This window comes from Lathamus discolor, chromosome 2, assembly GCF_037157495.1.
Source record: "Lathamus discolor isolate bLatDis1 chromosome 2, bLatDis1.hap1, whole genome shotgun sequence".
Taxonomy (NCBI): Eukaryota; Metazoa; Chordata; class Aves; order Psittaciformes; family Psittacidae; genus Lathamus; species Lathamus discolor.
The window spans coordinates 130,884,936-130,898,659 of record NC_088885.1 but is presented as its reverse complement, the minus strand read 5'-3'; the positions used below and the strand labels follow the sequence as shown (position 1 = coordinate 130,898,659).

Sequence of the window (13,724 nt, the reverse complement as noted above, 5' to 3'; positions counted from 1 at the left end):
TCGAAGGAGGTGATCCTGCCCCTCTACTCTGCTCTTGTGAGACCTCACCTGGATTATTGTGTGCAGTTCTGGTGTCTCCAACATAAAAAGGACATGGAACTGCTGGAACAAGTCCAGAGGAGGACCACGAGGATGATCAGGGGACTGGAGCACCTCCCGTATGAAGATAGGCTGAGGAAGTTGGGGCTGTTCAGCCTGGAGAAGACAAGCTGCGTGGAGACCTCAGAGCAGCCTTCCGGTATCTGCAGGGGAGCTATAGGGATGCTGGGGAGGGACTCTTCATCAGGGACTGTAGTGACAGGACAAGGGGTAACTGGTTAAAACTTATACAGGGGAAGTGTAGATTGGATATAAGGAAGAAATTCTTTACTGTGAGGGTGATGAGGCACTGGAATGGGTTGCCCAGGGAAGTTGTGAATGCTCCATCCCTGGTGATGTTCAAGGCCAGATTGGACAGAACCTTGAGTGACATGGTTTAGTGTGAGGTGTCCCTGCCCATGGCAGGGGGGTTGGAACTAGATGATCTTAAGGTCCTTTCCAACCCTAACTATTCTATGATTCTATAAGCCACCACAGAAAAGAAAATCCCTTTCTATTTACCAGCTGCTTGAGATAGCTAACAAAACTGTTCTATTTTCTAATGAGGTGATAAAAAACTGTGTCCAGAATGTCTGAGAACTGGCAGTTCCAGTGCAGCTTAGATTGCCTCAAGAAAGAGGTCAGCTGCACTGTGACATCTAACGTTAGATAGAATTCTGGCTGCTAGCAGTGCCATTTCCGAAATAGAATATGTACATATCCTATGCCAAATGCAGGAAAGGTAAATTCAAAACTTCATGAACATCTCAAATTTTCTGGAAGGTTGCAACAGACCCTGTGTTTCCTAGAAGTGTCAGGGGCATTACGTGTACTGCATGGCTGAACTGCCCATGTGCTGGATATAGCTGACTTTGACAAAAAGAAGAGATGTTTTGTTTAGTTCAAATCAGCATGGTCTCTTTGGTGTGTATTTGCTCATGTCAGTCTAGTTTCCTAACCAGATCTCTACTCATCACCTCAAATGTATGTTACAATTTACTTTCAATATGCACTTTTCCACTTCTGTGGAAAGCTAGGAGGGATGCTTTACTTCTAGAGAGGAGGAAGCTTTCCAGCAAGGAATTGCAGTGAATTGCTCGAGGAAGTTCATTGGCTTGCCAATTGGCTTGCCAGCCTGTGGATTTTGAAAGGGGAAAGGATTCCTTCTTTTCTTAATTTACTAGTAGGTCTAAAAAAAGAAAATTCTAACCACAGTGAGACATTGATTTTAAGTCTATTACTGAATCAGTCTCCAATTTTTCAGTTGTAAGAGCTACCTAAATTGCAGTGACATAGTAAAAGAACTTTATTTCTCCAGGTACCACTTGATGTGGTTAAAGAATACTGTAAAACTGAGAGTAATTTGCTGTGAATGCTGGTGCACTAGACCATGAGGTTGTGTGTCAGTGGAAAGCTGCATGTGACACACAGATTACAGGCTTTTTTTTATTGTCAAACTCAATCCTTCATTGTCAGAACCTTAATTATTCCTGTTAGAAATGCTGCAGCTTATTAAAAAGGGGCCATAAAGTCCTTCTCTGTAAATTCTTGATCATTGCATTACAATTCCGATCCATTTGTGAAGTGTTCCATCACTTAATTTACAGCCTGTTTCTCTCTATGTGGTCTCTGATTACAGAATCATCAATCATTATATAGTACGAGCCCTGTGATGAACCATGCACGGGTATTTTTTTCTAGCTCTGGCTCCAAAATAGTGCCATTACTTTCTTCCTCATTATCTCCTACTCCTCATAATTGCTGACAGGCAAACTTCAAAACCTTGCTTTTTATTCAAACATCTTGCTCTTTTTCAGCAGTGGGAATTTTGGGCAGATTCAGTAACAGTCCTTCTGGCTTCATCTAGTGCTACCATGTTTCATGGACAGGTTTTTAAATCGTTCATTATCAAGCAAATGTTCCAGGCATGCATTGGAAGCTGCTTCCCTGACTGTAACTCTGAATGGAACTCAAGTTGGATCAATCAGAAAATTTCAGCAGGCTCAGGCCCTGTTGGGACATGCCTACATGCAAAACTTGTGACGCACTTATGCTTTGAGGAGAAAAATGCACAAAAAAATAGTATCTCTTGCTATTGCTGGTATCTTCAGGCCAGGTCAGCACACCAGAATCAAGATGGCTGGAGCATAATTGGAACTCAAGGTGTAGAGGTCTGTATCTTTTTACCTTGGATGGAAATACCAACAGCCGAAAGATGGTTTAGCTACAGTGTGACTTGAGGTGGAAGCTATGTAAATCTGTAAAGGTGATGTGATCCCAGTGAAGCACAGCCCAGAAAAAGTATATGGAGACACTGGATCTGGAAGTGGCTGAGTAGTGAAGACCGGGGCTACACTGCAAGAAAACATCCATTTGAGTACAAAAGCAAAACCCAATTTTCTAACACTTCATAACAATATAAATCTCACTGAGCAAGATTTACTACATCCCTGGGCATGAAGGCAGGGATATCCTCACATTGCTGGGTGGCAGTTCAGACACTACCTTTAGTGAAACCTTGCCCCAGATTTAACAGCCCAGGCTACAGTATCTTTCCCATCGAAAATCATGAGCACCAGGTGGAAGTGATCAGTGGTTCACAGCTCAGACTGATCTGGCACTTGGAGCGAGAGAGAAGTGACAGTAATTCTCCCAGGCAGGCTGCTGCCAGTGAACATGTTGTTTGTGGCTTATTGCTGTGAGCATAGCATAGCACTGATACAGCTTTTCTGCAAGGTTTTTATGCCACCTCCTTTGGTTTTGTGCTGCTGATGTCAGAGTGTGTGTTATGTAGAGAAGTGAAGGCCCCAGCTGATCCACTGGATTCGTAAGTGGGAAGCTGTATCTCAGAGGACAGTATAGACCTTCAGAATACAGGTAGATACTGAATAGGATAGATCTTCAGAGATTTGTTTAGAAAAAACCTCTCAAATACTACAAATATATTACATCCTTGGCTGCACATGGATTGGGAGTAAGACATCCAAATCCTGAACTGGCAGCAACTTCCTGTAGAGAAACTACCAAGGTCTATTTGGTTTTTTTCAGTATTACTTAATACTTTCTACTCCTCTTATTTTATGCTTGTGCTGGTAGATCTGGGCTTTCTGTGAACCAAGAGCTCTGAACACTTGTTCTTTTATTCTTTTGAGAAAGTTGATTTAGTCAATTTATTTGGTTTAATAAGGAATTCATTGCACTCACCCATTTTCTGAGACCAGACACAGCTTTAGAGATTAACTGCTGTGCTCCTGGGGCAATTAAGAGTAGTCTATAGCTTGACCTGGTAGCAATACAAGGCTCTTGGGGTCTGTTTGCTTCTAGAAATATAGCTTAGTGTTTTTAAGGGTTTATAATTTCCTCTCGTACATCAATAAAATAATACTCCTTAACTTCAGAAACTTTAGGGAAAGAGAGAGGCTGATCACCTTTCTTTAAGATAATTTTAAAGTTGTCATTCCAGGATCCTACTTTATTATACAAGGTTGTGTTCAATACATGAACAGAAGTAATGTGCTAAACATCAATATGAGATATTGTTTAGCCACATGATATATCTTACTAACATGAATTAAAATAAACCCCAAACTGCAAATACTTAAAAAAACTTAACTCCTAGGCTTACTTCTCTATTACTGTCTAGTTCTATCCATTGAAATAAATGAGCAACATAAAGCTCTGTTTCCATGAGAGATTTATCTAAATGAACCCATTTTCATGTTTTAGGTAATGATAATGGTGATGCCTTGCTCCAGCTGCAGCAAGAGAAATATGCAAATGGAAGATCTTTTCATACTTGGAGCACTATACCATCATTACACATTAGAAAATCTTACCTGTGTGACCATTTTGCAGTGAGTAGTATAACACAGGGATGAGTTTACTAATAGTTGTTTCATTTTTAAATGGAAGCTATTCAGGACCACTGAGCTTTGACTACACGAGAGTACTTCTTCATTTCAGAAAAGAAATACATCTTAAACTGGGGGCAAGAAGAGCTTTAAACCCCAAATGTTCTAGTGGTCAGAAGTCCCTAGAGAAGACTAGGGATTGCTAACTGGCAAAGTTAGTTGAGACACTGGCAGGAAAAAATAAAAGGGGCTGCTGATATGATGTCACCTAAAGTTTTACTGTTGCTCACTCTTTAATTCTTGTGGCCAAATGAGACATAGGGCCACACCAGGACATGTAACTGGGACCTCCCTACTTTAAAACTACTGGGCTCTTCTTGCTCATTTGAAGAACAACTTCTGCTAATGTTGCCTTAGGAAAGGCAAGATTTGTTTCTGCTGTGAAGAAGGAGATAATACATAGACATTTGCAATGTATTCACTCAAAATAAAGAGGTGAAGAAGGGTTGTACTTGAGGTTTAAAACCACAAATGTGTTCATGTATCTCAAAGAAGCAACATATGAGGAAAGAGAATTTTTGAATTTAAACCCTTTTCAATGAGATGGAGGATCAAACAGCAATGGAAAGCAGAACTACTAAGGTATTATCCATTCAAAGGCAAGAACACGTATGAAAATGACTACTAAATCCATTGTCACAAATGTCTTTGAGATCAGTGAAGCGGAGATATTTAGTGAGTTGGCATTGCTCGAAACCCACTAATCTTCATGAGCAGACTGAGATTCAAAGCAGACCAGAGACCAACCCTTTGTTAATCATAATAAAGAATTTGCTGTATTCAAATGAAGTCACAGCAAAGTGGATGCGTGCCAGTGCAGCACCAGTGTTCCAAGAGAAAAGCAAGCTAGAAAATTACAGACCCTTCATCTCAATGTCTGCAATTTGCAAAACAGAGAGTACAACCAAGGACTACATTTGCAAAATGCATGTGCAAAAGCAGTATCATTCTCTTTAATCTACTTACAGATAACTAGCAGGGATAGACGGTGGCGGTTAACTAATTCCTTCTTGAAAGAACTATGCTACACGTTAGTTATTAAACTTAATATGCTCAAAATAATAATTCATGTGACAGGCTGCTCACCTAATGCTCTGTGGCAGAAGAGGTTAATTCTCATCTAAAATCAGTGCTCTGTAAGATCTCCACACTGTTGTAGGGAAATGGTAATCTAGGTCCCAAGTCTCCCGAATGTGGGCTTTGCAGACAGCTGAACTTGTGAGCAGATTGAGGGGCAATGTGACCTCAGAAACTGAGACACAGAAAATGATCCAAATTTTTAACAAGAGCTGCATCAGATACCTTCGGGACACTTACCTGTGTCATGCATAATTATACCAAGCCTCTTTCACAAGGGCGTAATGTCAGCTTTATTACCTACTTCTCCCCTGTCCCAGTAAACTGCCTGTGAAGGAGAGTTGTGTTCAAGGGAAAACCCTAAGGAAATAAATAATAGAAACAAAGTTATTGGTTTCATCAACATCTCTGCTACCATTCACTGCCCCAGGACTATGCTCCCATTCCCAGTACTTGATGCCCCTGCTCCCTCACTCCTCTTTTGCTGTCCTTCCTCTGTGACTACAGACATCCTCTGCCATTCCTGTTGCTCCTTCTCTGTGTTGTGCTTCCCTGAAATGCTTCACTCTGCCTTTGTTTTCTGCTTCGAAACTGTGTATCTAAGTAACATGTTCCAAATCATTAACTCGGACAAGGCAGTAGATGCTTCATTAAACTGTAGCTCAAGTGAAAGTCATTGTTTTGCCATCTACACCAAACTTGTGTATTGTGTTAGCACCTTTTGATCAAGTATCTCCAACACCAAGAGGAGGGAAAGGCTCCAAGGGGCTTCTCCTTGTGTTTCCCTCCTCCTTGCTGCTCCGTTCCTCCCACAATTGCCTGGTATAGCAGTTTGTTCATATTAAAAAAAAATAAAAAACCAGAACGTTTATACACAAATAAGTCTGTTCTATAAACACTGGAAAAGAACCGTTTGTAATTTAGTAACACTTTCAGTACCCACAAGGTTTTATTTTTGCTTACACAAATCATAGATTAAAATACAACACACCACTACCAAAGGAAGCCAGCAAAACAGGATAGCTCCAGGGTGTCTAAACAAACCCCAACCACTTAGACACCAAAAATTAATTAAAATACCTCCGAAATTTAAGCCAAAACATTACACTTGATAAAATAATCACAAGAAAACGCTTAAAACATCACCACTTCAAAACTGAGTTTTTCGGTTTCACAAGATCTTCCCTCCCAAAAGAAAACCAAAGCCCCAACCACCACAGCCAGAGAAATAAATGAGATTTACTATGTGAAATGTAAGAGCTTTCGCCATTTCCGGGGGGGGGGGGGGATGCTGCTGCAGTTGAAGAACTGAACTTGCCACAGCAATTAGTTGTGACCTTGACTGCATTTTATTCTAAGCATATTCTACCCAAGACCCACAATGTGTTTAATATTGGATGCTTACACTAGTACTATGTATTAACCGCTGGAGTACATATTGTCCTGATACAATTCAAGTCATAAATTCCCAGTTATTCCATTTTAGCTCCACGACCATGAGGTGTGACTGAGCCGAATGCGGGCCATTTTACGTGTTTGGCGATTTCTGAGCTGTTTATTTGTATCAAGTTTCCAAACACTTTTTTCCCCTGAAGAAGATTACAAAGATTTTGTTTGCTTAAGGGAGATGAAAGTCTTACAGAATCCTCCGATTTCAGTAAGGGGGGGGGTGTTAAGGTGTTTGTTTATACCCAGCCGCAGCACCGATTACCGCACAGATCGCACCTCACAGGGCAAGCAGAGGGGGTCTCCGCGTCTCCTCTGCCCAGCGACCGAGGGGGACCGGGGCTGTCCCGCCTCCCCCGCCGGCCCGGTCCGCGGCCCCGCGGAGCGCCGCGGCCTCCCGTTCCCCTCAGCGCAGCGAGCGCCCGCTACGCTGCCGCTCGTCCCTGCCTCACTGCTGCGCCACCGGCGGCCCGCAACCGGCGGCGGCTGGGCCGCGGGGCGGAGGGCGGGCATGGCGGACCCCGCTGACAGGGCCGCACATGTTGACGGGCCGCACTCTGCCGGCAGGAGGAGAAATCGGAGGCAAAAGCTGAACAGGATCGCGGGCGGGAGCATGGAGCGAGGGCTGCGGAGCTCGGTGGGCCCGCACGCATCCAGCGGAGGTGTCGAGCCGCGACGTGTCCCTGCTGGCGCCTGGCTCGGCTCCTCTTCGGTGTGACTGCAAAGGGCATGTTGCTGGAGGGGGGGAGAGTCCGTTTTATTTGTGCCTTTCCATCTCTGTGTGTGTGTGTGTGTGTGTGTGTTTGGGGTGGGGGGGAGGGATGTGTGTTATTTTTTATGGAGCAGAGCGAGCAGGGTGGGAAAAGCGCAAGGTCAGCCGGGTTTTCCCGGGAGCAGCGGGGCAGCTCGTTCCCGGATGAGGACCGAGGAGGAAAGCAGAACAAATAGTGTGGAGTTGTCTTTTTCAGCCTTTTTTTGTTAGGGAAACCCCGGACTATCAAAACTGTCAGGTTTTGTCTGAAGACTCCTGAGGAACTGATGGGAAGGAGCACCTCTTCCCTGGGGAAAAAGGCAAAAAAATAACAGAACCAAGAAAACAAAACAAACGGCAACAAAACAAAACAAACAAAAAAACCCCACACCACAAAACCGAAAGTTATCTTTAATGAGCCCCCTGTATTCACTGGGAGGTATGAACTTGTACAACACAGAAAATGGTTCCGACATCTCAAGCTAGTGACAGGCTTTCAGCTGATTAATGAAATCTTCGAGGTATGGGTGATTCTCTAAGTTATCTGGTGTTTCCCTTACGTATTGGTTACAGTGCTATTTACTTAAAGAGCCTTCAGGGTTAATGTCAGTGTGGTAAGCAAGCCAAAAAAAAAAAATGTGGGTGCCCTTTTCAAAGCAGAGTGTTCCTCTCCGGAGTTAAGAAGTTATGGAAATAAGACTATACTAAACTATATGATAGCGAGATGATCAAGATAAAATTGTACTTCTCAACTTACTGGAGTAAATATTTTTATTGCTGGTGTTGACTGAGAGTTGTACAGTCTTTTTTCCTGGTTCCACACGATTTATAGTGGAGTTTCCACGTAAGAAGTGAGTCTGCAAGTACTGTTTTTGTGGCCCTGTAATGTTTATGTTTGTGAGTGCCTGCTCTGATTTGTTAATTTTTAAAAGAATGGTTGTTTTATGTATAATTGCTACCTCTGCAAATTCAGCCTTGACACTAGGAATCAAGAAGAGTGACACTTCACTGAGACAGAGGAAGCTGACATGCCAGTTTTGCAGTTTTCTTAAGATATGTTCAATCTAACTTACATGGGAATTTCCACCTAAGTTAAGACAATGAATACACTTAAAATAGGATTTCAGTTACCATCTTCTGTTTCTATAACCTGCCTTTAATAATGTAGGGTGTCATTTTAAGGGTCATTGTTGTTCACACACACTCCTTTTACTACACATGAATGAGCACAAACAGTTTTGAAACTCCTCCAAATAGGGGTTTTGTGTAAAAATAAAAAAATATTAAAAAAAAAAGCAGCAAACAAACCCAAACCTATACAGATAGTTATTTCTATTATGTGCTCAAGCATTTGCATTACAGAGGCCTGCGTGTTTCAGCCCTCAGTGTAAACTGGTTGTGTTTGTAGTTTGGGTTTTTTTCTGTCCTGGACTGCTTTTGTTAAGAAAAAGTGGGTTTTTTTTCTCTTTTTATTCTTCATGGGTAAAATGTTAGTCTTCCTTTTTTCAAATTTAGCCCTTCGTTTTCCTCAGACTAGTTAATTTGAATAAAAAGGAACTGGAATCACTGTATCAGTACTAGCATGAAACTGATGAACTGGCCTTTTTTTCTATGAAACAAGGCTTTTTAAGAGGCATAAGCATGTAAAATGCATGAAATTAGTAACTGACAACAGCAAAAATCTGGGGAAGGCTTTTAAAAGAGCTGTGCAGTTCCAGTTGATGTTCATTTTCCCACAGTCCAAGGACGGACTACCCAGAACTCCTTTCCATACCAGTAAGATCATTCAGAACTAGCCAATGCTTTGGAGCAGTAACTGGTCAGAGTCATAGAACCATAGAATAGTTAGGGTTGGAAAGGACCTTAAGATCATCTAGTTCCAAACCCCCTGCCATGGGCAGGGACACCTCACACTAAAATACATAATGGCTGATTAATTTTGATGCTTCATTCCATCACATGGCTGGCAGCAAAGCTTCCTTCAAGCAGAAGACATAGCCTTATCTGCAGGGTGGCATGTCACTGTACAACAGCCAGACACAGAAGTGACCTTGTGCTCCCCGCTTGGTTGATGGGCAGGACAGAGGCATGTCACAGAAACGATGATGTTGCTCACTGAGAAGGGGGTCAGGAGGTTGCCACCTCTCCTTTTGAACAGCATCTGGTAGACAATTTTCTGCTTAATATTGTCAATCATTCCCTTGTTCTTGAAGGTGCCTGGCTGTCCTCCCAGCTGGAGTGAGAACTTCAGTGATCACTATAAAGCAAAACAAATGTGAAGTTTACAAAGGGGGTGTGGAGAAGGCAGCTCCCCAAATAAAGAAGTTGGCAGGGACTCAAATGCCTGGGATTATGAGAGAAGTGGAACACACACACGGTTAGTGCACATGATGGTTTGAATACTAAAGCTCAAACAAATACATTTGTTGCACTCTGAAAAGTGAAAAGTGAAGGGCTACTCAAGCGGGTTGTGTTTAAAAAAAAAGGTGGTGATTGTGCAGAAAATTGAGGGTTTCTTTGTTTCCTTTTGCTGCTAGACTTTTTTTAAAGTCATGGAACTGCAGCATAGCATCAGTCTGGGAGGAGGTAGGAGCAGAGGGCATCTTGCCTCTAGTGATAAAAAGCTGGCATTCATGGACAAGGGGAAAAAATATTCAGAGATGAAACAAATCAAGTAATATATTACTTTTTTGAAGGCACATCAGAAACAAAAAGAAGTGGAAAGAAAAAGCAGAGCTAGTCAAGGCAGGATTCTGGGTGGTCCAGCAAACTGCACACAGCTATGTATCTGCAGGCTTGTGTGAGGCAAACTAAAGCACACCCCTACTAGTGCTTGGTAGCCATGGCTAGTGCTTGTTGCTGCTGGCAGCTGCACTGTTGATAGATCAGGCCGTGCCTGCTGGAAGCAGTTGTGGGACCAGCAAGCAGGATGGTTATGGAGTAATGCCTGCCTGAGCGTTATGGAAGAATCTCTGCTTTCCACAGCGAAAGGAACTCTTTCCCCAGTGTGGTGTCAGGCGAGCTGTGCCTGCAGTCACAATCACAGTACAAAGGAGCAGTAGCTGAATGGAACAAAATGTCAAACGGATCAGTAAATAATTATATTAACATGAGAGGAATGCTTAACTGAGAGGTGGACTGTATAAAATGTTTGGGGAAAGTACGTATCATAAGAAAACTCTACCAGATTTTAATCAGGAGAAGACAATGACAGGGAAAGTTATATTTTTTCAGTGGCTAATGGCATGGAACTTCCCAGTAGGTTTCCTGAAAGAAGTTAGACAATAATTATTCAAGATGAACTGCAAAGGTGTCACTGTAATTCACCTTTCCAGACTGTTCTAGAAGAACTTCTGGAGGGGGATATATACTTACATAGAATTATCAGTAGAATTGTCTCATATGTCTTAGACATTTCTTGTCTGGAAATATTAACTGATTGCTAAGGTTAGAGGTGAAGAAGCATCTGAAACACTTGTGCTGTGTTGGAAAGCTGTGTACATGAAGGAAGTGTGAATGTGCACATTAACTTTTAATAAGATTGGAAATCATTGACATGTAAACAGCTATTATTACAGCCAGAGTGTGTACTTTCATTAGAGGCATATTGTGCTGTAGCACAATCAGGAGCTATCTCTGTTGAGTGAAGTGATACCATATTACCCCATGTATCACATGAGTTTACTTGATGTCAGGATATGGCTGTGGGCCAGAATTGTTCAGCAGTTCACCCCAAGAGTGCTAAGACTGAGTCTCAGGGAAAAAATGTTGATGAGTGAGAGTGGATTATGGCTTGTGTTTGTCTCTTTGCTATTTGTGAATGTAAAGACACTGAGGAGAACTGTATCTAGGACTCCCTGGCCATCCTTACAAAACTTCCTCCATAACTTAACTCCTCTGGGAAGCACTGAGAGGGAAATGGGTTCAGCTTCAGCTCCAGCTCCATTCAAACTGCAAGTCAGACAGACTGGAAGAAATGGAAAAAAGTCATTTCTATCTTTTGTGTGTATCAAATACTGTGAGAGAAGCTATTCTTACTACAGCTCCAATCTGGCTCGCCTGAGAAGTGCTAGAAATCTTTAACCAATCTGTTGTAGAGTTGTCAACACAGGCTTCTCATTGCATTTGATAACCCAGCAGGAATAAAAAGCATTAGCAGCTCAGATTACTGATCAAAAGTCAGTATTCCTCTCTGAACCCCTTCCCAGGATTGCCCTGCCTGTTAGTGAACTATGGGCTGCCTTTCGTTATCCCTCCTGCCCCCAAAACTCTTTTGCCACCTCTCCCGCCACCAGAATTCAGATACACTATTCCTCATCCACCCTGTCCAACTTTTCCAGGGCTCACCTGCTCTCCTGCTCTGCTTTGAGAGCTGAGGGGCCATGATCTGCTGGAGCCTTCTGGGGGGGGGACAAGAGGCAGCATCCCTGAGGATGGGGCAGCTTCCTGCTGGCCAGCAGGCAGGACTGGGATGTTTTACATGTCCCTAAGAACCTGCCTGAGCCTCTCTGCCTCCTGCCACCATGCTCCCAAAACAGAGAGCCCAGATAGGAGTCTTTGAAACAGTTGTTGCTGAACTGACCACTGAAAGCCTGATTATTGGTTAACAGTGTCTTTTTATGTTCACCCAGCAAAACCTCAGGGCAAGAGGTGTCAAGTCAGCTGTGTCTTACACAGGATCCCTGGAACCAACGTGATGGAATGGCTGAATACAGAGTTCAAACAGAGGTTGAAATGTGAGCAGTGCTGGAAGTCAACAGACACGTCTGTGCAAGCCCAGCTACTCTATCATCACTGCTTTCCACAAGAGTTCCTTTGGTCTCCATTCTGTCATTTGTGGTGTTCATGCTAGAAAATATAATCCAATCCAGTGATTAGGTGCATAGAATTTCTAAGGTTGGTTCTGGTTTTGCTACAATTAAAACATGCAGAGCTTTGAAAAAGTCAAGGAGTCTCTTCATGTGTATCACAGTATGTGGCTGATAGGAGTGGGACCTTCAGTAACAGGATTATAATCACATATCACAGATAACTGAACACGGGCCTCTACAGATGATCACCATTGGGTTGAAGTGGTATTCAAATGACATGAAATATTTCAAATAATTTTAATACTAGGATGTATCTGAATGATTCAGTTTCTATACCTTTGAGGTACAAGTCTGAGAGAACTGAGAATACCATTTAAATTCATGGTGGAATTCATGTTTAAGGCAAAACTTAAGCATAACTTCACTGTCAAATTGGAAACCTTGGAAGAATGAACATAACTGGTTTGTGGGGTTGGGTTGACACGAAAAGTAACTTTATTATTTCTTTAAGAATGGGTACTGTATTATCCATCATTTCTCACATGGAACGTGCTGCATGCTATATTTCAAAATGAATAAATACTGTTACTTTTTGACAGGAACAACTTAACCCAGCTTTAGAGGTGAAGTGTGGCCTGATGCTATTATGTGTACATTTGGCCTGTTGGCACCTCTCTCAAATAGAATGTGTGTGGAGAAAGGCACTGAGCACTGAAAAGGGAATTACTGTCATTCACTGGTAAATAGAAAAGAATTTATATGGCTAAAAAATACACGTAAATGCAGACTTAAAGCTTATATATGGAGGAACAGGTTAGGAAAAGCATGTGACAAAATGAAGTCTCAGTTAACTCAGTCTCAGGAGGCTTTAATAAATGGTATAGAAGCCGATAATAAATTTAAATAGTGACTGCAGTAACTTAAAACTCTGGAAACTATATTAATTTAAAAACACTTTTCAGAAAGGTATTTTAAAGCTTAAAGTGCGTAAGCACTACAACTTCAAAGGGAAATTATTTCCCTAGCTATTGTGGGTAGTTTTCTCCTCAACAGGGTGTTAATTGTTCTGCTTTTTCATATTGAACCTCCCTAACCCCCCAGCTCCTTCTCAGCTTTTCCCCCCAAAAGTTCTATTTCTCCCATTCATGTTTTCTGGGGAGAGGTGAAACCACTTCATGCCACCCAGCCCCGGGACACCTGCCCCTGTCCCGCTTCCCGGCCCTCCTGCCGTTCGCGCTGACTAAACGCGGCGGGGTGCAGGAGGGGACGCGCCGGTGAGTACGGACCTGCTCCCTGCTCCCACCCGGGCCGAAGCCGGCGGTCGGCGCAGCCGGTGGCACTCCGCGGGGAAACCGGCCCGCGGCTGCGGGCGGAAGCGGCGCGGCCCCGGCGCTCCGCACAGCGCCTGACGGAGCCGCGGCCGGCGGGAATCCAGTCCGGGTTTTGGTGCCGGGGACCGGCGGCGGCGAGGAAGGGCGAGCGGGAGCAGACCCCGTGCCGCGCCCGACAGCCGGAGCGGGCCGGGAGGGCAGGCCGGCGGAGGAAGAGGAGGGCGGCTGGAGCAGGTGGGCGAGCGCCGGGGCGGCCGCGCCGCCACCGGGCCCGCTTCGCCGCGCCCGCGGGCCCCCATGGCCTCGTCGCGCCCGCCGC

General features: G+C 43.6%; 2 protein-coding genes and 2 long non-coding RNA genes across 7 annotated transcripts in view; 2 read left to right on the top strand and 2 right to left on the bottom strand.

The window, feature by feature from the left end:
* LOC136008771 (uncharacterized) overlaps window positions 1-7,304 on the bottom strand; it is a 25,943-nt gene extending 18,639 nt beyond the window's left edge. Inside the window, exons 1-3 of one of the 3 annotated variants that reach the window (XR_010610236.1) lie at window positions 6,792-7,304; window positions 5,307-5,426; window positions 2,266-2,433 (exon numbers count right to left, since the gene is read on the bottom strand). This is a non-coding gene — a long non-coding RNA (uncharacterized LOC136008771). Of the gene's footprint in view, window positions 1-1,362; window positions 2,434-5,306; window positions 5,427-6,791 lie in introns of those variants that run through there. The other 2 variants (XR_010610235.1, XR_010610234.1) reach the window with 2 other exon arrangements.
* Window positions 6,643-12,211, top strand: LOC136008770 (uncharacterized). Of its 2 annotated transcripts, XM_065668489.1 has the most exons (3): window positions 6,643-7,226; window positions 9,477-9,640; window positions 11,895-12,211. In XM_065668489.1, exons 1-3 carry the CDS (start codon window positions 6,694-6,696, stop codon window positions 12,113-12,115), a joined length of 918 nt encoding a protein of 305 aa, XP_065524561.1. In that variant the 5' UTR covers window positions 6,643-6,693; the 3' UTR covers window positions 12,116-12,211. The 2 variants fall into 2 exon arrangements, 1 of the variants encoding a protein (XP_065524561.1); XR_010610233.1 differs by lacking the exon at window positions 9,477-9,640 and having other exon boundaries at window positions 6,709-7,226.
* LOC136008772 (uncharacterized) lies at window positions 7,659-13,724 on the bottom strand. Its single transcript, XR_010610237.1, has 2 exons — window positions 13,361-13,724; window positions 7,659-9,520 (listed from the first exon to the last, which is right to left on the bottom strand). It is a non-coding gene; the product is annotated as an uncharacterized LOC136008772 (long non-coding RNA).
* The window catches only part of ZNF704 (zinc finger protein 704), an 85,935-nt gene continuing 85,522 nt past the window's right edge, over window positions 13,312-13,724 (top strand). The window contains exon 1 of the mRNA XM_065668488.1: window positions 13,312-13,348. The gene's annotated coding sequence lies outside the window, so the exon portion shown is untranslated. The remainder of the gene's footprint in view (window positions 13,349-13,724) is intronic.